This window comes from Crocodylus porosus, unplaced genomic scaffold, assembly GCF_001723895.1.
Source record: "Crocodylus porosus isolate Cpor-Errol unplaced genomic scaffold, CroPor_comp1, whole genome shotgun sequence".
In the NCBI taxonomy this organism is placed as follows: domain Eukaryota; kingdom Metazoa; phylum Chordata; order Crocodylia; family Crocodylidae; genus Crocodylus; species Crocodylus porosus.
This window is the reverse complement of record NW_017728886.1, coordinates 73284767-73307607: the sequence shown is the minus strand read 5'-3', so window position 1 is coordinate 73307607 and position 22841 is coordinate 73284767. Positions and strand designations below refer to the sequence as shown.

Genomic DNA, 22841 nt, shown 5'->3' with positions numbered 1-22841 from the left:
AGAGGCCAGGTTATAGGCAAAGCAGGTAGTCTGTCTTGTGCCTCCTCTTTGTTAACCTCGGTGGTTTTCCAGCTGTGTTCTGTGGTACCCTGAGTTCTGCCACAGGTCATCAGGGTTCCACAAAGAGACTGGAGGTAATGGCAGAGCTGGTCAGGAGGTGATACACTAAGTCACCTGGCTCTGCATCAGCTCATGCAGCCTGCAGCACCAGGGATAGGGGTTCTGTGGCAGAAGACGTGATATGAAAGGGTTTTGTGATTTTAGGAAGTCTAAAACCACCGGGCTAACCTATCAGCATGCTGAGAATGAGGTCTTCTTGTGGCAACTAAAGAAATTGATGATATTCTTATGAGACACTCTGTATGGGCCACATGTTGACTCTTGGCACGATAGCTGCCCTACACTTCACCTCTGGAGCCAGAAGCATGGCAGAATGCTGGACTCTGAGGAACAGGCCATAGGCACCGGCATTTATTTTTGCCCAGTGGGGGGGCTAAGATGATGACCAGAGTAGAGCCAAGCAGAGCCCGTGGCAGGGGTGGATGTGGGTTTGGAGCTTCCCACCCTGCTGCCCTCCTGGGAGCCCTGTGCTAGCCACGCCACCATGGCAAGGCACCCCCTGCTCACCCAGCAGCACCAAGGGGCACAAATCTGCATGGTCACCCCCACTACTACTGGGTAGACAGAAGGCACCTCACCATGGTGGTGTGGCCAGTACGGAGCCCCCGGGAGTAGGCAACAGGGTGGGGAGCCCTGAGCCCACAGCAGGCTGCCTTCATCCACCTCCACCCCACGCATAAATCTGGGGGGCACATGCCCCACCATTCCCCTCTCCCCATGAGTCCATGCAGTGGCAGGGAGCCACTGCTCCACATACTTGCAGCAACAGAGAAGGCGTCACCTCCACTCACTACCCAAGGTCCCACGTACCACCCTGGCTGGGCACTACCTGCAGGCCCAGCCCCAGCATGTTTCACTCCCCCCCTCACCATGGGAGCCTCAATCTGCCCTTCCCCACGACCTACCTGCAGGCAGCTGGGGGAGGTACTCTTCACTGCTGCCTGGGGCTATATTCCTGGCCACTACTGCATGTGTGCAAACACACAAATATGTGGCACCCCCTACATCCTGCTCCCCACAACCCCCTGAAGGCTTGAACTCTGCCAGCCTGCAAGGGAAAACCTACCATTTCCTATATTTTTTTTGCAGTGAACAGAAAACCCAGATCCCTGCCTGATACTATGAATCTGGGACAAATGCTGTCTCAGAGTCACGGAGCCTGGGACCAGGACTTAATGTTCCTATTTCGGGACTGTCGCACCCAGTTAGGTATGGGTGGTCATCTTACCCTCTTCCCAAGAGGGGCCAGGGCCCTTGGGCCCCCATGTACTCAGCGCCTATGGAACAGGCATTATGTATCTGGGGAAGAAAGGCTAAATTTGCCTTGAAGCAGCAGGGGATTATTCACCTCTCTGCCTGGATGAGAGCCCATCAGGAAATAGATGTAGACAAGAGATGCAAAACACAGACACAAGCAAGGTATGGGAGGAGAGGGGAGGGGAGGGGAGTGGTGGCTGCTAAGGGACACAGAGAAAAGGACCAAGATTCTTTTCTCCCTTTCTTTCCTCCAAGCAAAACGATTCTAAGTATCCTCCCTTCTAGTTCAGGACTATGGCAGACCAGTGGAGCATTGTGCAAATCTGCAACTTTGGTACATACTATACCTGTCCTATGAGTATTTAGTTCTGAGCTGCAGGCCAGCATATATTTGATCAGCACTACATTTATGGGACTTAAGAAGCCTCCTAGGTCCTTTGCATAGCAAATCTGTACCAGCTGCTAAATTTCCTGCAAGGTGAAACTTAAACTACAAAGAAAGAAAGACTTGCAGCCAAATTCAACCCCTGGGGGAAGTGATCAGGGCTTTACTAACATTATGCAGACTGTAGGGCCCACTGAGGCTTCAGTTAGCAGTAAAGGGACTTACCTTTAAACACAGGTTTGAAATATGAATCTAATTACATGGTAAAACAGAGGATTAATGAGAAATCCTGGTGGCAGAAAGTCAAGGGAAGACTGAATCCAACTCTTAACCATGTAACCTGTCACAGCTGAAAGAAAAAATCATTTGGGTGCCTGATGATAATTTATCTTTAATCTATGCCTCTTTGTACAAAGTCAAGAAGGAAGGGCTAACCTGGATAGATGCTAAATCCCCTTGCATCTTATTTTATATGAAGACTGTCATCACTTAGGCAGGAACTGTCTTTTTGCTGCACATGCATACAATGTTTCGTGCAGCAGGGACAGGCCTTGTAAGTACTACCTGCAATACAAACACTAACAAGAGACCCTTGAAGACACCAGCAACTCAACAGGTAACATGAAGTTGAAGGTTCAGTACAATAAAACAATCTCAGTTTCAAAACAGGAGGCAAACAAATCGCTGGTCAGGGAGAAAGAGAAGAGCACTCCAAAAACTAAATCAACAGAAGCTCTCTCTGAGGTGACTCCACCAGTCCCACTTAGCAGAATGATTACACAAAGTGAAAGATACTCAGGTCTACCTGCTACAGGAATCTGAATAAATCAAGTAGCTCTCCCAGGTTAAAACGATTTAAGAAAGAGTTCATGGAAATTCTCCCTTCTTTCACACCAGAGCTGCCCTGCTCTCAGTGATCCTGCTGGCTTGGATTAGCTACTGCAGAATTGAATTTCTTTCATTTTTAGGTATCATGTCAGGGAAGAGGAGCTTAATAACTAATTTCTAAACAGACACCCTGATGGGGAACTGTAAATCAATTTTATTCATATTATTTCTGTACCCACAAGACAGGAAACACAAGAGACAGGATCAACAACCGGCATAAGGCTGTAACTGTATTTGATATGGTATGTGATCTCTGTATGCTTGCAGACATGTGGCTGAAACTTCAGTTCCTACTATTTGAAAAGAACAGTTAAAAATGTTCCATCTACTGAACTGCTTAAAGCAATGTTTCTCAACCTTTTTAAGCTCAAGGCACCTATTGGATAGTACCAGCTCTTAGTTTTCACTGTTTTTTGGCTAAAAGAAAAATAATAGAACAGTTTTTCTGTTGCTAAGAATAAGAAAGACCACTACAGAGGATTTCCATTTGAAAACTCTGGGCTTATTTTGTGAATTATGTTTGTAAACCTAATAATAATAGTGTTAACATATTGTGACACCCCACAGTACCCTTGAAAGAACCTCAATGCACCCCAGTGTGCCATGGTACCCTGGCTGAAATTACTGGCCTAAAGTTTATGGCATTCTCTCTTTCTTATCACAAACCACTATACAATATCCTCTTTTAAGAGATTTCTACAATTTCCCTTACCAAAGTGGTACATTGAACAGGGTTTCCAATGGATACAAAGAAATTGGTGTGGAGCAGTTTAAGACTAGGATCACAATATAACTATAAAGTTAATTTGTGGCACAGCTTTATGTTCCATCATTTGCTTCTCCCATTAAAGTAGTACATTGTTTTGATAAGACTATGGTATACATATAAGCGCTTGAGACAGTACAGGTTTCCCTTGCTTTATGCTGTACATGTGTTTCTGGAAAATGGTGCATAACTCGAATTCATATAAAGGGAACTCCCTTTGCAACATAACAAATAGGGATATGTTCCAAGACTCAACTGTACTGACCCCCAGACCCATTTCTACCACTTTTACAAGACAATTTTGGTACTCACCAACAGCAGACAGTACACACAAGCACAGGGTGGTGGTGAACGTTACCATAATGGAGATGGCAACTACAGAAACACGTGTACTTAATACATATCAACAATAAAAACTAAGTAACTAAACAAATATTTGTTTAGCCTGTTTGGAAACAAAGAGACCCTTCCTGCTGAACACAGGGTTCTACTGTTTCGCAAAGCAGCTACTCGTAACTCACGTACAGCAGCTAGTCAGTTCAGGTTTTCAAGCTGATGGTTAGACTGATTTAATTTTGTATTGTGAAATATGCCTGGGTTCCTTAGCCACGTAACGGAAGAAAAACGGTAAGGCAGTGTTGAAGCAACACATTGCCATTTCCATATACTTCTCAGGTCTTTCCTTGTAATTTCTGGAAGTACACCTAGAAACAACTCTGCTACATTTTTTGGCTAAAAGAAAAAAAAAAAAAAAATCACTCATAGGTAATGACCCTGCATCTTTGAAAATCAAGTTTTACAGCAATTGATATGCTTAAGTTAAGGAATGCCATGCGATGACCCTTTTTATACTGAATAAGTTATGCAATGACCTTTTTTATACCAAAAGCGTGGGGCCCTTGCTTAACACCTCAGGACAGCTGGTAACTGACACTCAGGAAAAAAACTGAACTCCTGAATGCCCACTTTGCTTCGGTATTTCACCAGATCAAGGGGAAAAACATGCTAGATAAGGCTCACAGGGGGCACAGTGGGAATGACTACCTTCCTGCTGTTGACTCTGAGCTGGTGTGTGACCAACTAGAAAAGCTAGACAGTTAAAAGCCAGCAGGACTGGATGAACTCCACCTGAGAGTACTGAAGGAGCTAGCTGAGGTCATTGCGGGACCCCTGGCAAAACTTTTCCAAAACGCGTGGTGCTCGGGGAGATCCCTGAGGATTGGAAGAGGCCTGATATTATGCCCATCTTCAAGAAGGGGAGGACCTGGGCAATCAGCCTAACTTCTATCCCAGGGAAAATCCTAGAAAAATTCATTGAGGAGTCCATGTTTAATATGCTCACAGAGGGAGGATTCTGAACGACAGCCAGCATGGCCTTGTTGCAGGAAAGTCTCGTTTTACCACTCTCATCTCCTTCTACGACCAGGTATCTCACCACCTGGACAAGAGACAGGAGGTTGACACTACATACCTAGACTTTCAAAAGGCCTTTGATCTAGTATCCCCTGATATCCCCATGGGAAAATTGAAAGATTGTGGGCTTAACTGCTCGACAGTTAAGTAGGTAGGAAACTGGCTGAGGTAGGACCCAGAGAGTTCTTATGAACGGATGTCGTCCTGGTGAGAAGTGGCCGGTGGTGTCCCTCAGGGGTCTATGCTTGGCCCAGTGCTTTTCAGCATCTTTATCAATGATTTGGATGTGGGGGTGAAGTTCGCAGGCAACACCAGGTTATGGGGGAGTGTGGTCATGCCTGAAAGTCTGCAGATTCAGGTAGACCTGGACAGGCTAGAGAGTTGGGCAGACTGGAACCAGAAGTCTGACACTCAGAAGTATAAAATGTTCCATCTGGGGACAAACAATCCCCAACATACTTACAGGCTAGGTGGTGCCAATTTGACCGGCACCATGACCTAAAGGGACCTAGGGGTAATACATCAACCATCTCATGAATGTGAGCCGTCAGTGCAATGCTGTAGCCAGCAGGGCAAACAATACTCTGGCATGCAGCAACCAATACATCTCGTATAAAACCAAGGAAAAGATTCTTCCACTGTACTCAGCACTGGTGAGACTGCAGCTGGAGTACTGCATTTAGTTCTGGGCACTGCACCTTCAACAAGGACATGAAAAAATTTGAGAGAATCTAGAGAAGAGCCACCCATATGATCAGAGACTTGCAAGACAAGCCATACAAGAAGAGGCTGAGGGGCTTGGGCCTCTTCACCCTAAAAAAGAAAAGGCTGAGAGGAGACTTAGTAGCAGCTTCCACTACATCAGGGGAGTACATCAAGGGCTCGGTGAACAACTGCTCACCATGGTACCCTTGGGGAAAACCAAGAATAATGGCCACAAACTCCTAGAAGACTGCTTCAGGCTCAACTCTAGGAAAAACTTCTTCACAGTCAGGATGTCTAGACTGGGGAACGCTCTCCGCCCAGAGGTGGTGCAATCACCTACCCTGGAAATCTTCAGGAGGAGACATGATGGTCACCTTGCTGGGGTCACCTGAACCCAGTCGTCTTTTCTGACTAGTGCAGGGAGCTGGACCTGATGATCTTGCGAGGTCTCTTCCAGCCACTAACAACCTATGAATCTATCAATGTGCTGGCCTTTCACTGTACAAAACATTTAAGTCTGTCACAAGAAAACAATGTGTTTCAAGAAGCAACTAACCAGACCTGACTTGGCAAAGTTCTGTGCAACTTCAGTTCTCACTGAGGCCAACAGGAGTTGAAAACATTATGCAAAAATAATAAAGGAAAACTCAGCAATTTTCTTCTTTGTCAGCCACCCCTTTGTACACAGAACAGCACACATTTATATGTGCATGGAGATAAACAAACTCCTAATGGCACCTTTTGGGAGAATATCTCATTGGCAACTATAATACTGGTTATAAACCCAATTTCTTGAGTAGCAAAAACAGTAATGAAGTTGTATTTACAGAGCTGAATTCTGCCAAGAACAGAAGACAAATTTACTCCTTCCTGAAGTGAAGCCAACCCAAGGCAACAGAAGGGAATGAATTAGAAAGGTAATGCAAGTATACCAGTCTCACATGGAAAGAAAGAGAGAGGTCTGGCAAGGGAAAACAGAAAAGGGTAGGAAGCAAGATGCTATCTTACCTTCTTCTTTATTTAGAACACTGCTTTTCCCCAGAAAATTCTGCACTCTAATGAAAAGGTCTGCTTCATTTTCTCCTTTCCATCGTCTTGCTCTTCCCACTACTGTGTGCATCTAAGACTTGCACGTATTTGTTGTTCCCCATGAGCTAGTGAGAAAGCAAGAAGATCTATTTGCTTGCATCCCAGGCAAGTTAATTTCCCGCTGCAAGATAGTCTGAGATCACACAGGCAGTAAAGGAATCTAAACCAGACAGACAGCCCTGCATTTCTCCTTATGAAGGGAGAGTTCAAAGAAGAATTACTCCAAAAAACCCCTGCAACATTGTAAAAAGACCTCTGGCAGAACAACAGATATACTTAAGAAGGTCAAGAATAGGTTCTCAACCTTTTTAGCCTCACAGCACCCTTTCTTAACTTTGTTCAGAATTTAAGGGCATCCCCAGTTTGACCGAAAATCTAGCTTGTGCAAGGTGAAGGTGGTGGAGGCAGACCCTTGCCCTACTGGATCCTGTTTTTTCTACCATCTGCACACCTTCCTGTCCTCCCACCCCCCAAAGACATACTCCTAAGGAGTAAAGCGCTGCTCCTCCAGAGACTTGAAGCCTTGTGAACCCAAGGCCCTCCTGCTGGCCTTGGGAGCATGGGAGGAAACTGGGGAAGGACAAGAGATTAATCAGGCTGAAAAGTGATCCATGGCTCCCCCTGGCCACTTGTTCATCCACCCACACATGCTCAGCAGAACACATTGCTAGGAGCATGGGGAATGTTGTGAGAGCTGCTGGGGGCAGGGGGAACTGCAGGTGCCACTTATCTGTGGGATGCTGAAATACCTGGTGCCAACTGGGGGGAGTGATCATTTACTTCCTGGCACACAGATTGGGCACTGCAGCACCCCTGGAAGGATCTCACAGCACCTCAGCATGCCATGGGACTGCAGTTGAGAATCACTGGCCTAGAACAAGAAAATTACTAAGAAATGTATTACAGGGCAGAGGGGAACTTAGACAGAAGACTCATACCTATAAAGCCATATCAGAAAAACTAAATGACCTAAGATCTAATCTTTCTGAGTTACACTGGAAAGATTATCTTTTGAGTAAAAGGGCCTAAGAAACAACCAAACATGGTGAGTCTCACATGCAAGAAGGATTTTTTTAAACCATAAGCAGCAAAAAAGCTAATGAAGTTCCTTGTCCAAGAAACAGCAGCAGATCCCAGAGTTATACTTTTGCAGAACCAGGAGATTTGAGATCTGCACATGCAAGGACATTACCCTATTTTATTTTGGTTGCCCTGTGCTGAAGTTCTTCTTTCAAATGACACATATGTATACTACTGTGTGATTTACTGAACTCCAGTCACCCTACCAAAAATCAGTAAAATTCCTGATCCAGGGGCGAAATATAATAAATTTTGTTCAGTAAGCGGTCTCTTTAACTATGTCCTTTCATCTACTAGATTATGACAGTTCATTTGACCATTTAGGATTTACACATATAAAACATGCACCACTTTCCACACCCAAAATAAGTGCTGAGCAAGTTTTAATAAACCACTACATCAGCAAGACTACTTCCTCTGTAGTGTGAGCAAGAACAGTAACTGAAAGAAAACCTAACACAGGTTGGCAATGTTTTTAGGCAGAGTGCTCAAAATACCCACAACTTCATCTTGTAGGATGTTGGTGTGCAGGGGTGGACAGCATAGGAACTGCAAGAGGCTGGATCCTTGTTGTGACAGCGCAGCCCTAACCCCGTCCCCACTGTCCGCCCCAAGGTGCTCATGTCAAGTAAAATGCTTTCACGTGCCATGCTCTGGCACCCTTGCCGGGAGTTGCCTACCCCTGACCTCACAGATTGTCAAGAAAAAAGCTGGTGGGAACGATCTGCCAAAAAGGGAAAGAAATTCAGAATGGCAGGCGTAGAAAAGAGTTAGGCCATGTCCACACCAGGAAAAACGCTGCATGTTTTAGAAGATAACGATCTTATTGCCTTCCAATGCTAGATTTTACAACTGGCAGTGTTATCTCAAACAGTTATTTTTATTGTTCTATTCATTGGCCTTCTCTTGTCTTATATTTCCATTATGTGTTCTCTTGGGCAGGGAGTATCTTTTTATTCTATTTGTACAGCACTTAACAGACTGGGGTCCAGGTTCTCAACTATGGCTTTTAGATGCTACACAAAAACAAACTGTAATAAAAAACCTTAGCAGAACAGGGATTTGATTGTGGGTCTCTCAAGTCTCAAGCCTGATGGATCATCCTCTCTCACTTCCACCACTGCAACTTTTGGCTATGTATATTTAACCAATTATTCTTCATTCCTTTAAAAATACAGAATATAGTAGACCAATTTATGAACTGAGGGCAGTGAATTAAGACACAAAACTGCCTTAATGCAGTCACAGTTCTCAGGGAATTTGCTACCTAATACTTAAGGATTTAGCACACTAATGTATAAAATGTGTTGTGACATCCACTGCAATTTAAAGCTGGTGTCAGGGACTTTATCTGCTTTCTATTTAATTATTTTTCAAACTGAAAATTACTACCTCTAACACAACTTCTTTCCTTTCCTGATTTTACAATATATTTTCCTGTTTTATTTCCCAGAATAGAACCTGGTGTGTCTTTTCCTGTGTAATCTTCAGTGTCAGTTTCCTCTCCTCCTCCACTCCATCCTACTCCTTTCTTTACCTTTCCCTATATTGTATTTTGTACTCTCTCCTTTATATCCTGCTGTTTAATTCTTCCTATCCAAATCTCTCTTGTCATAACACATACACTCAATATTGTACTCTCTCTAAATCAGTGATTCTCAATCCATGTACCCTAATCCGTGAGAACCCTTCAAGGGAGCCACAGGGTGCCACACAATGTTAGAATTGTTAAGTGTTCAAATATGATACACAGGTAAGCCCACAGATTTGAAACAGGAATCCACAGTGTCAAAAACACTGAGCTATTGCGGTCTTAATGGGTAAAAGGGTTTACAACAATCAGAGAATGATTTACTGTCCAAAGAATGATTTTAAAAGGGTACATGCATGCATGGGGAATGGGGGATGGAGGGAAAGGGGCATTAAATGATATGGTATTCAATGTGATGTTCAGAGGAGAAACTGATCCCTCACCAGTTGCTGGTAAGGGGATGAATTCTGGTACTGCCTGCAGGATGTTTGCCCTGGGCCTTGCTCAAGTACTGTTGTGTGCCAGCTTCTAGCTTAAAGGCAATCAGGACTCATAGTAGAGATTACTACGAGTCTTTTATTTGACAAACAAGACTTTTGCAAAAAACATTCTTTAATTGCTTCTAGCTAATAGATTTTAGCATCTATTAACAGATTTAGGGTGCCTATTTCCTCCCCATGCCCCAAGCTTTCAGAGAGCAGAAGGATAGTTTTCTCCTGGATGCTGCAACAGAGTTGAAGAGGGTTTGTGTGATACCCTGCTTTTGAATGCAGCTGTGCCTTGTGTCTTTCCTACTTTTCTTCTTGGCCTTTGATTTCTGAGTTCTCCATTAGAAACTAGCTCCATTGCCTCTCTTCCAACTCTCTCCAAAAATACAATTGATTTTCAACAGTTATGTTTCTGAGCACACTGTTTTAAGGAATGCAACAATGAAAGTGATACCAATGGTCAGTTTTCATTCTGCTGAAGCTTGCTAAAATGCTGAATTAACAGACAAGGTTTTTTGTGTAAAATCTGTTATCTTTTATTAGACCAACTCAGAAGCACTGAGACGATTAGCAAAAGTACTGACACTGTCTACAGGAATGAGAAAGCACTGAATTTATTTTCTCCTAGTTCCCTGTAAATATCATAAGCACTAGCGCCTTTTGTAGTGAAATAAAAATGGAAGGGAGGTGGCCTACTTGTCCAAGAAAATGTCTGACTTGTGAGGGATGAGTGGGCAAGTGGATTTTTCAAGACTGCCTGATACTTGGATGCAATCATAGATACCAGGACACAGTACTATCCACGGGTGACACGCCTGGTACAGCAGCTAAATATATCAAATCCACACGCAGGCTGCAAATTCCCAAACATTAGACCCTGTGTAACAATTACATACATTTAATTACACGTTGCTGGATGGAATTAAATAATTTGTTTGGATGGCTTCCCAAACCAGAAAAATATGCCAAGCTTAGTGCCAAAGACAGAAATGTGGGTTGTGAGAGAGACTGGGTTCAGTTGCTCTGAACAACAAAGCTGGCTTCCATATGATCCTGATTTCCTTTTACTACATTGTTAAGTTCAAAACCTGAAATGTAACAGCTGAACAATAACAACCATTAAAGGGAAAGAAGGTAAAGAGGCTGATCAATTTAAAACTTCAGAAATGACAAATTAGATCAGTTGCCTTAAGAGTTTATGGTTCTAAGAAACATAAAAGTCTTTAGTTGTACACTAATCTGTCGGCCATTTCATATGGGCAGATTCCTCCTCATGCCTAGAGAGATTCCCTCTCCATGCTTAGAGATCATTATTCCATGGACAAGTTTTCATTCGCTCACTCTCTATTCTTCTCTCGCTGCATCATTTTTAAGGAGATATTTATTGAAGTTAAAATAGTAAGAAAAAAATAAATTAAGCTTCCTCATGTTCTTTAAAATTCAGGTGAGAGGAGTAGTTTATTAACAAAAAATACTTAATTGTACAGTAATTTAATGGGAGTTCTTCAAGATGTGCTATCCTTATGCACATTCTCTTACTGACATGTCCCATGTGATCACGCTCGCAGACTTTTGGGCAAAGGTGTCCAAAGGGCACGTGTGGCCTGAGGGCCCTCGTGTTCTATGCTAAAGGCATAATAGGAAGCACTGTACCAAATGCATCTCAGTTCTCCCTCAACCCTTGACACCCAGGTGCATAAGATGGCAGCAGAAAGGATAGAGTGTAGGTCATGGAATGAGCATATGGTCAACACAACTCAAAAAACCATAGGTAGTGTACAGTTAACTTTTCATTCTCCTCTGAGTGACTGTCCACGATCTACTGTGAGAAGCTCCAGATCAGCAAAATTTTTTCAGATTCAGGAGTTCAGGGTCCCAGGAAAACAGCAACCAAAGCGTTGCCTCAAATGCAGTGTTGAATATGAACACTTTAAGAGATCACTTACCACCTTGTGAATAAGTCAGTAGAACTATAGGTACCCAGTTTGGCTGGGACAGTCCTGGATTTCGCAGGCCATCCCAGCATCCTGGCCAGTTGGTGAAAATTAAAATGAAACTCCTGAAATTGCAAGGGCACCGGGTGCAGTATATCTGGTAGGCAGTGCTGGAGTGTGCCAGACAGGTGGGCACCAGGCAGGCAGGCACTGTTGGAGCAGACGCCATATTGCTGGCACATACCCAGCCTGGCTCCTCCTGAGCAGCAGCTGGGTAGGGCTGGGCTTGTGCTGGGGAGGTGCCACCTGCTCCAGCAGTACCCACCTGCCTCGTGCACTATGCTGCTCTGCTTCCCTGATGGACTGCCCCCTATGCTCCTGTTCACCTGCCTCTGCCTGCAGCATCGCTGTTGACTTGGGCGAGGGGGGGGGGAGCAGTGGCCCAGAGAGAGACAAAATATCCTGGATTTCCTTAAAAAGAATATGGTTGCCCTAACTATAGGGAGCCACTTCTCAGATGTTTGAGTTAGACATGTTCCTCAGTGAGATGCAGATGTTGCCTAAGCCCTGGGGAAGCAAACTATTATAGGGGTGATGGGTCTTTTGGGCATTGTGTTCTTAACACAGCTCAAAAATCCTCTCCCAATTTCTGGATTGAGACCCCTGTCTTAGCAGAAAGAAAAAGGGCAAAGCATAGAGCTCATGATATGATCTAAATAGTTTTGTTTTGTGCACATAAAATGCTGAGGTATGCCTGATGTCCAAGGTGTAAAGAAATGGCTTTGTTGTAGATACACACAATTTAGGTAAGAATATGGGAAGGTGAATCTGCTAGTTTAGACAGAATTCTGTAACACCTTCAGCAGGAATTTGGGCTAGGCTCTTGGAGACATTAGCTAAAAGATGGTATAGAAAAGCTCAACCATCTTAGTTTAGATTTCTTTCTTTCATATAGTCCTATACTAAGGTAACGGTCACTAAAAATAATGCTCTAATTTATGAATGCTAATGCATTTGGTTGCACAATGACATTGACTCAAATGCAGAGTTCGCAAGAGGCAAGAAAACTGAGGAACCAAAAACTATCTGGTCCTGTATCTTCAGAGTTATGAAGATCAATTTGACTGAATCCCTCTTGGTCTTGCGGAATACTCTGAACCACAGGAACCAGAGGTTTAGTGTGCAGTAGATCCATGAGATCTAGGAACATCAGACATGAGACACATTATTCATGACCTGAAACAGATTATTTAACGATTTCTGTCAGTTGCATTACAAATCAATCTGGTTGTGGACAGCCCCATTCCAAAAGACATGCAAAAAGATGACATCTTTAATTCCCATTCCTGGGTCCAAAAAGCAGCATTTGCTCCAGCTGACTGCTAACCGGTTCCATAGGTCAGGTAAGCAACTACACTAAAATCATTAAATTTATAAATAGCAAACTAACTGGCTAAAAATGTGGTATGGGTTAAAACACAGGAATTTGCTAGCAGCAATACAGCCAGTCACTCTGCACTGAAGGGCACCGAAGCAGTTGGTATACTCCACATTTTATGCCTTCAGCCAGAGCATGAATACTCTCAGGGAACACAAGCACCATGTGGATACCACTGAAGAAAAATCTCTAAGGCTTTCTGCATGGAGCCTATTTACCAACACTGGACTATGCAGCTAGAAGGTTACTCAAAAAAAGATAAACAATCTCCTGTACCTGCAGTGTATGTTTTCATAATTTTCCATACATTTCAAGCTGTTAATTGCGCATGCGCTGACATTTTTGAAAAAGCCAAATCTATCCATCAGCTTTGTAAACTATCGTTGGGTTAGGTAGGATATAAGCAGCTGTAAAGAAACTTCACATGAAGCCTTGGTTAAAGAATAAAAGTATGAGACTTCTAGCTTATTTACAGGTTCCTTTGAAAGACAAATAGAATAAAAGCAAGGTAGCTTTTTTTTGCTTTTTTTTTTAAACTGTGCTAGCCTCAACAAGCCACCTACTTCTTTTTTTACCTCAAAAGTAGTTCCGTCTTTAAGGTATGGGGTTTTAGCAGCACCTATAGAGCGTAAAGTACTTCACTGAAAAACTCAGAAGCCCCACATGGGATCTAATAATGATGTCTCACCTATTTGGTTTGGCAGGACATCCTCAGACAAGGACAGGATGAATAGAGTGCAGGATACTACAGTGCATCACACAAGCCATGATCTGCTTTTATGGTTTTCTAATGCAGACAACCCTTAAGTCCAAATGCAACTGGTAGCTCTAGAGTAGAGATGATGTAGAAGAGACAACCAGCATGGCAAACCAAGTTGGACATTATATCAGCTAGTTTTGGCAAGATCCCATCAGGAGTTTAGACACTGGGACAAGAGTTTAACCACAAATAGGCAGATAACACTGGATACGATTTTGCTGACCTATGTTACCAGGAAACACCATTCCATCTAAGTCATATGTACTTAGTCCCAGTCTTATATTTTCTAACAGAGTTTCATTTCAATGTATTGAGGGCTATATGGTCTCTTGCCCCTCATATATGTTAATGTCTTGAGAAATCCTTCATTCACAAGGGCTTATCTATATGATAAAGCCAATTGTATCGATGTAAAAAGATCCACAACTCCTCATGGCGATGTACCTAGCTAACTGTTTTAGAGATTTTTATTCCTGCTGGAATCAGGAGGAATTTCATGTCAAAGTAAATTCCTGGAAATGTTGGCATTATGCGTTTTTCCATATCAACTCAATTAATACTGGTAAACCTACTGCAATTGTGGAACAGGCCTTGGAATAATGTGAACTATTACTTTCCTGTATGAATTCTTGAGTCCTGTGCAGGAGGGTGAGGGGAGAGAGGAAAGGGTAAATAATGGGAATATGGATTTCATTATCATCTGTGTCAATATAACTAAGGAACCGTATGCATTCAAAGACAGTAACCTCCCAAGGTTTGGCAAGCCTTTTAGCACATGGTAACAGTCCTTTCTAAGGAAACTTGGGGTGAACTCAGTGTAGATCTCCAAGAAAGCACTCTCAGTTCTTCTGAACTTCGGCAGACGCTGATGCTCATTTCAGGTTTGCACTTTGCAGTTTAAATCTCCCCCACTAGCAACCACTTGTTTCTCAAGCCCGTAACAGCATTCAGCAGAATGCAACACACCCAAATCCCTCCTGGAGCAGCAACTTGACTTCAGTTTCAACATTTTCCTCAGTTTTTTTGTTTGCTTCTAGGTCCAACAGAAGACAAGGAAGAGGAAGTTGTAGCTCTAGCAAGTTGTGGCTGTTGCACAAAGTTTCGGCCCAAACCATTTACTTACAGCAGCACAATCAGTTGATTTCTTTGGCAGTGACATAAATTGTATCCATACAGGCTGTACAACTGCATGACTATCAGCACCACTATACAGAACTGTTCCAACCTAAGTGATCTTTTAAGAGTTTGAAAATTGTGCTGGCTACCTGAAGAGAGGCAGATCATGGGATGGCAAAAAGAACGATGAGATTTTTAGTCTGACCTCCCAAATACGGAATGAGTGACCTTCAGCTAGTTGCACTTATTGCATTTTACCATTAATCACAGGGCTGACCTCACAATGCACAGGACCTAGAAGCACTGGTTATCCAAACAATGCTGAGTGGGTACTTCAGAAGGACTCTTTTCCATAAGGAAGTAAAATGACTCATAAGAAAGTAAAAGAAAACTGCCTGCACAGTAGTATTTTATGCTTTTTAAAACATGAATCAGTTGCATCAAAGAGCTGCATTTCACTGCTAATCCCCTTATGTGGACAGGTGTTGGTGATCGATGGTTGTGCAAGCATGAGATTCCCCAGCTGCAAGGTTTCTTTTTGGATTATGATTAGACTGGATTACTTCCTTAAGAATATGGCAGCAACACACTGGAAGATTACTTTTATGGAATCAGTTCTATTTTTACATATATTTTTTATTGTATATTTATCCAACCTGATAAAGAGCAAGATGACTAAAAACTGATTTCCGTTTTTGTCTCAAGTGATTCAACTATGTAACCCACTGATATATGAAGGATTACTGCAATAGAAGGCACAGTTGAGAGGATACAGTACATTAGCACTTGTTACATGAGGGTCATACAGTATTGAGAACTCCTGCATCCTGCCACATCCTATTAGTCACAGCTACTTTACGCAACGTAACTGCTATTTTAAAAGAGCATATGTAAATCTAGCTTCCTGTAGTGTACATGTGCAGAGGAAACCACCACCAACATACCGCTATGCCTCTTCAAGCATAATAAGCAAATGATGACATTAAGCACTGAATTTCTAGGATTTGTTTGTTTTCTTCATTTTGTAAATATAGTATTTAGCCTTCATATGATTGTACCATTTGCTGGATACATAGCTTGCAACAATGCTGCCAGTGATATTCAGTAGACCAGCTAAGGTGACTGCTTCACACTTCCATGCCGCCCTGCGTGGGATGTGTACAAACTCCCCACCACATATATTTAGAACAGAGGTGAACAGATGGAGTTATATTTTAATTCTAGCCCTAGAGGTTATTCTGAGAATATAATGCCAGTCAACCAAATTGCTACAACATTTTATATAATTTTGTGGCATATAACAACAGTATATAATAGATACCAGTATACAAGTATATAATATCTAATATTAGTATACAATATAATATCAGTGTTCTAAAGTGGCTTAAATAATAGGATAATCACTAGTCTTCTTTTACAGGGCCAGATCAAATCTGAAGAGAAATTATATAGTGACAGACCTCCTGTCTACACTGTGATCTAAGAGTGGGTCAGGGTTTTCCTGCCAAACACTTAGTGGTATACAGCTTGACTGAACATCACAGTTCACTTCCAGTTTAAATGAAGAAGTCTAGTCTGGCAGCCCACAGCATGGCACACTCAAAACTAGGCCAAAAGGTTTGACAGGCTGGAAAAAAAAAACACATTATTTTTTAGAACTGTTTGTTTTTAATCACTGATTTTGCCATTTCTTGCCCAGGAAAGACAGTCCCAGGGGCCCTGTGCTGGAGCGCTGAAAAGTTTGAAGGTGTACAGGAGCCTTGACATATGAAACCCATGTATTGTCACCCAAAAAATAAAATCTAGCTGGTCTGTGGATACCAGTTCCAGAACACAGCAAACACAGTACTAGCTGACTTTAAGAAGGGCCAAAACTTAGAACAGTGCTACTCAACCTTCAGGTCCCACAGGCCAGACGAGTGGCGCAGGGCTGATCTGAAAGTTGGATGGGACCCTGCAGGACCTGTGCCACCTTGGCCAGCCCCCTGGGTGCAAGGATTGGGCCCTATGCCACTTCTGCTTAACCCCACGCTGCCAGATCAGGCCCTGCACCACCTCTGCTCAGCCCATCTGCCAAGATCAGTCCCGCACCACCTCTGCTCTGCCCTGCATACCCATACTGGGTCCCATGTCCATTCCAGCACACAGGGCCAGGCTATCCAGCCTGTAAGGCTCGCCACAGGTCCAGAAATGTGGCAGCATGGGAACAGCAATTAACAGTGCCACTGCTATCCTGCTCCCCTTGGCCAGGTGGTATGGCTTTAAGGCCTGGACATGGCCTGGGGCCCAGACTTAGAACATGGTAAAGAATTTGAGCCTCTCTATTAACCACAGAGAAACATGCATGTATCCTAGTTCAGACTGTCACCAGAACAAAATCAGTTAGCTGCTTCAAAATAGCTATTTAGTTTTCAACAGCAGCAGTAAGGGTATTGTTGTCAACCCAAAGTTTTTTTGCTGTGGTTAGGATGTGCAAAGGTTTGTTGCATGACCATCAGAAAAAAAAATCAGCTGTAATTTTGTTGTGTGGTGGGTTGTTTTTTAAATATAGTCTAATAACTTGTGACTGACGCCTCCTCCTCCACCTCCCCAAAGAGGCTTTTTGTGTTATTTAAAATAACAAAGTTCTGACAGCTATCAAAGGGAAACAGCTGCTAATTTTTCTGGCATAACCTAGAACTTAAGTTCTTGAACTCAATAATGAAAGTAAAGCATAGACAGAATGGCACCTACAAACATACAGTACATGCCTCTGAGTATCTACTATTACCTATTACTTATAGACATGATAGTAGCACAAGCAAAGCTTCAACTGCTGTCTATCCAAGACTACCAGACAGGTCAACATCCCTACGTATCTTCAAAATCCCTTTATCTAATCCCTTTACCTAATGGTGTAGTCTAGGGGTTTGGGATGTTCTGGAGCAGAGGACTGCTTTAACAGAGCTTAGCTCTGACTGCAGGATGCTGACAACTAGGGGTACCCCGATAAAGATTTTCTTGGCTGGTACTGATAGCTGATCATTAACCAGCCACATCAGCAGATACCAATCTGATAATGCAGCCAGGCAGTGTGGCGAGCAGCTCCCTGCAGGTAAGTCTGTGGAGGAGAAGAGGCATGGGGAAGGGCAGACTGAGACCTCCATAGTGAGGCTAGGGCTGCGGGAACTACCCAACCAGGGCTGTGAATAGGAGCTGGGGCCAGGTGGGGAGCAGGACAGAGCCATGGGTGGCTCATCCAGGGATCAGTGTCTCAGCACTTAAAAATGGCAGCAGGGGCACTTGGACCAAAGCTCATTGAATGAGCTGTAGTTTAAGTGCTGCCACCATCATTTTTAAGTGCAAGGATGCTTTTAACTGGGGAGGAACCAAGGAGGGCGACAGCAGATACAGGCTGCTTGCTGAGGGCTTGGAGCTCTCTATCCTGATGCCTTTGCCCCGGGGGCTCCACGCTGGCTGTGCACCCAGCAACAGGAGGCACAAGTTGCTGTACCCACCGCTGCCGGGTGGGCAGGGGGTATACACCCAGCGTGGGGCTCCTAAGGAAAGGTAGCAAAGTGGAGAGCCCCAGGCCCAACTGCATCTGCCCTGCACACAAATTGGGGGAGGGGCACATGCCCCTCCATGCTTCCTCCAGGTGCATCCAATGTCAGAGTGGCCACACCCTCACCTCATGCCCCCTGTGCCCCCTGGATGAGCTGCATGCAGCTCCATCCCACTCTCCACCCTGGCCTCAGATCCCACTTACTGACCTAGCTGAGCAGCACCCCCAGCCCCTGCCCCACTCCCTCCATCAGCTCTTCATGCTGCCCAGCTACATTCCTGGCCACATGCATGTGTGCGACTGCATGTATGCACATGGTATCCAGGGGCCCGGGCCAGAAGGCATATTATATTTACTGGTGAACATTATTGGCTACACTAGCCAAAAAAAGCCAATAAACATTAACTTTCCTTGTATTGGTGCTAATCTGATATGCAGCTGATACATTGGTGCACTTCAACTGACAACCTAACCTGTGCTGCTGTGGCTGCGGTCACTGCTCCCTCCTCCCTGTCCTCTCCTATCCGCCCAAAATGCCACCGCTGCTACTTCTCCCTGCCACACAGCTGCTATGCAGGTGAAGCCTCCAACCACTAAAACGCTACTTAAGCTCCATGGGCAGAATAAAATGGATTAGCAAAGACAATCCAGCTTGCAGACTGTCAGCCCCTGGCTATAGTTGCTCAACAGATTCCACAGGTCACCTCCATTGTTGCTGCTAACAGTCTAGCTGACAAATAGCCAGAGGAGCAAGAGAGAAAGAAGCTACTGTGGTCTGCCCTGGATCCAACAGATCTGTCCTTAATAGTTTCACTTACCTCAAAAAATACAAGAATTAACACCTTCAAGCGCACTAATTTAATTTTAATGTTCTATAGCTTGACCCTAACTTTAAGACTCTGCTGCTTGCAGACATGGAAAACAAAACCCCAAAACAGTGCTATACTTTAAACTCTCCACACTCCTGAGCAAGGTGGATTAACCTAAAAAAAAAAAATCAATGATTTAAAAAAAAAAAATACAAAAAAATCCGGGTTTTTTATTTAAATCAGATTTTTTTTATTTAATTGTATTTTATATTTTTTAAAGATTTTTTAAAAATAATAAACCTATATAAAAATCATTTTAAGATATGTTAAAGCTCAAAGAAAGCATCATAGAATAGGGATTATAACTTCTAATTATATACTATTTGAGACAATATATTCATGTAAACTTTTCAGAAAAGTTTTATAAATAGGTCACAACAGGCTATGGACTATATTAGGGGCCCAATCTTACAGGGTTCCCAGAGGCTCCTCTATAGATTAGTAAAAACTAAAGAAAACCACTTGACCCAACAGGACTCAGTCCTCAGTCTAGAAGATCCCAGTAAACATCTCTGTGATGCTTAGTTTCAGTTTTCAGACTGTGAATTTGTGTCTTCAGAGATAATATCCTTGTTAACAGCAATATATGGCAATGAGACATAACAGACCTGAGTGATTACTGATTACCTACTCATCAGCCCTACAAGTTTGTCTACAGTCAAGACCTTACCTCTTTCTAAAAGTGCAAAGTTTCAAGAAGTTAAATGAATAAAGGATATCAAACAATAAGTACACACATTTTGCACAAAACAATAATTAAAATAAGGCTTCCTCTGACCAGTGATTTAAATCAATTTGATTTAAACCAAATCCACACTGCTCCCATGCCAAGCCCAGGACAAGCCCAGAAGAGGTACTGCATTACCCAGCTTTCCCAATGCCCATATTGATCAGGTACTTTAGTGGGTCTTTAGTAGCACCCAATCTAAACAAACTCTGAGGAGTCGGGTCAAAGCAACGCACTGCTGCTTCCCATAAAGCATGGTTTTTTCCATGCCGGTCAATGCCCAGTGATAACATCTAAGGTAAGCATGTGCTGCAACTGAAGGGGTGGCTGTAGCACAGATAGGCAAGCTCGTGCTTTCTTTAATTTACATATCATGGGTGAGGGGCAAGGGGCACAAGCAAGGTATCCCGCCATGTACCCCCTGCCCATGTTTTGTTTTTCTGGCATGCCGGCGCTCCACCACCTTCCACGGTAGGCATTGTGGTTTTTTTCAGCACTCCAGCCAAAATATGTTGCCCATCCCTGGGTTAGCTCTTAGTCTGAAGTCAGGAAGGGCAGGAAGGCACCTTGGAGACTTAACTCATTCAGAAAGTCATACGCTTTTGTAAGCAACAGCCTATTTCATAGCATCTGACAAAGTAGGTTAGAGTGGATCTCCAAGGGCACTTTCACACATGCTTCGACGCACATCTTGTCAAACAAGCCTTAGTTAAAAGTGCCCCTCCCATCATGTTGAAACATGGGATGATGATTACACAAGATGCTGCAAGCGTTTTAATTACAGCGGGTCCTGAGAGCCACTCTAATTAAAACACCCCACAGACCCAGAGTATGTGTACAGATGCCCTCATAAGGTGCCACTCTGCCCTGCCTTCTATGAAAGATAGTAGTGATGGCATGTGACCAGGTTAGCAAGAGGAGAAGCCTATCTGTACCATAACTGCAGTTTCTCTTACAATCTAGACACTCACTCAAAGAAAAACCAAACATTTTATCAAGTCCAATGCCACTCCAGATTCCAAACCAGAGCTTGTGAATAACCCAATAAGAAAAGTGCAACAGAAAATTGACCTGATTTATGCTGAGCCCAATTCACAGTGGGAGAGCTCTGGAGTCCAGTAAATACTTGCCGACTCAAGGCAGGCTCAGTTCTGCTTCTTATTTGAGAAACTCAGAGCTAAGTTTTCAGGACACCTCATGGATTAAACTGACATAACTACTGTTAATCTGAGTGGTGTGGCTAAACTCTTCTGTTACTTTTGAAAATCAGCCTCAGTGATCTGCCATTGCAGTCCTGCACCACAGCACGTTGCAGTTCCTGACTCATTTAAACATAAAACGGTCCCTTTCATCTCCTAAGGATGGACAGCAGGCAAAGGGGACAGCAAAGCCTCACACTATCAACGTTGGACGTTTCAGATCCACCCACCGTAGTCAAAATGGGAGTTTGCATCACATACAACAGAAAACCCACAGCTCGATGTGCCATCCCATGTGCATGTCACACAGGGACTCAACACCTCCCTGTTCTACCAAGAGGTATGAGTAGAAAACTTCTGCAGCAGCCTGTAATCACACCTTAAGAAAGTGCTGGTGACAAACCACAGGGAAAATGAAAGTCTCAGCAAAAAAACCCAACAACGAGCTCCTAAGAAATCCCTCTTCAGCTCCAGCTGGGTGGTCTATTAAGCTAACAACAGACAGGCTGCACTACTTGCACATGCACAGATGTACTCCCTGTGCTCGCAGGCATTAAACCAAACAGTGTAAGAAGACAAGACCCTCACATCCTTCCTGGCAATAGAGGCAAAGGATGATGAAAGTCATATGCTCCATCACCTGCTAACTGAAGACTTGTACAGATGGAGGCTGAAGAGGCTTAAAAGTCATAAATCATTTCTACGTGAAGCCCACGAGCTGCTGGAAGAGACTGGGGATGCTGAACCTAATCCCTGGGCAGCAAGGGAGCAGGCCGACTGCTGGGAAATCAGGCCTATTCCTACAGCAGTTTATACCAGTGGTCTCCAAACTTTTTTGATCGCACACCCCCATCAGTAAAAAATTTTTGAGCACGCACTCCCCAATATATGTATATTTATAGAAATATAAATAGAAGTTCTAATATTTTCTTCCCACACCCCACTGGATCCTCTTGCACCCCACTTTGGAGACCACTGGTTTATACCAGCACCAAACCAGTCCCTGCGCTGGGCACAACTTTGGCAGGGAAGAACAGACTGAGATCCGGATACGGACACTTCACAAGAGGGACATCCTGCGCAGCCTGCTGTGTCAGCGTGGTGGCCGTGTGGGCACTGACCCCGCGTGCTGAGTGCCAGCACCGGGCAGCGCTCGCAGGTCTGCAGAGGGCTTTGTGTCACGGTGCCCGGCTGTGACTGGCACCCGCGGCCCTTTACCTCAGCAGCGCCGGTGGCCAGGAGCTTGGCCGGGGCGGCTCGGGCAGGGGCCCTCCTGCCAGACGCCCGGGGACCGAGGCTGTCCCGGATCCCGGCCCGCCCCGCACTTACCATCTGGGCGAGCTTGAGCCCCGAGGCGCAGGAGTGGGCGTAGCCGACGTCCACCAGCCCCGCCGCCTCCGGGCCCGGGCCATGCGGCGGCGGCGGCGGCGGCTGCGGGGAGAAGGAGGTGGAGGCGCCGGTCCGGATCGGGCGCTCCCCGTGCGACATGGCCTCCGCCGCTGCGGCGGCGGCGGCTGCGGGCCCGGCTCGTC

At 44.2% G+C, this 22841-nt stretch overlaps 1 protein-coding gene across 1 annotated transcript in view; it reads right to left on the bottom strand.

The window, feature by feature from the left end:
* Nucleotides 1-22828, bottom strand: part of CMTM7 (CKLF like MARVEL transmembrane domain containing 7) — a 32290-nt gene extending 9462 nt beyond the window's left edge. The window contains exon 1 of the mRNA XM_019536368.1: nucleotides 22639-22828. Coding sequence (XP_019391913.1) covers nucleotides 22639-22797 — 159 coding nt within the window. The 5' untranslated portion in view covers nucleotides 22798-22828. The remainder of the gene's footprint in view (nucleotides 1-22638) is intronic.
* Between the last annotated feature and the right edge of the window lie 13 nt (nucleotides 22829-22841).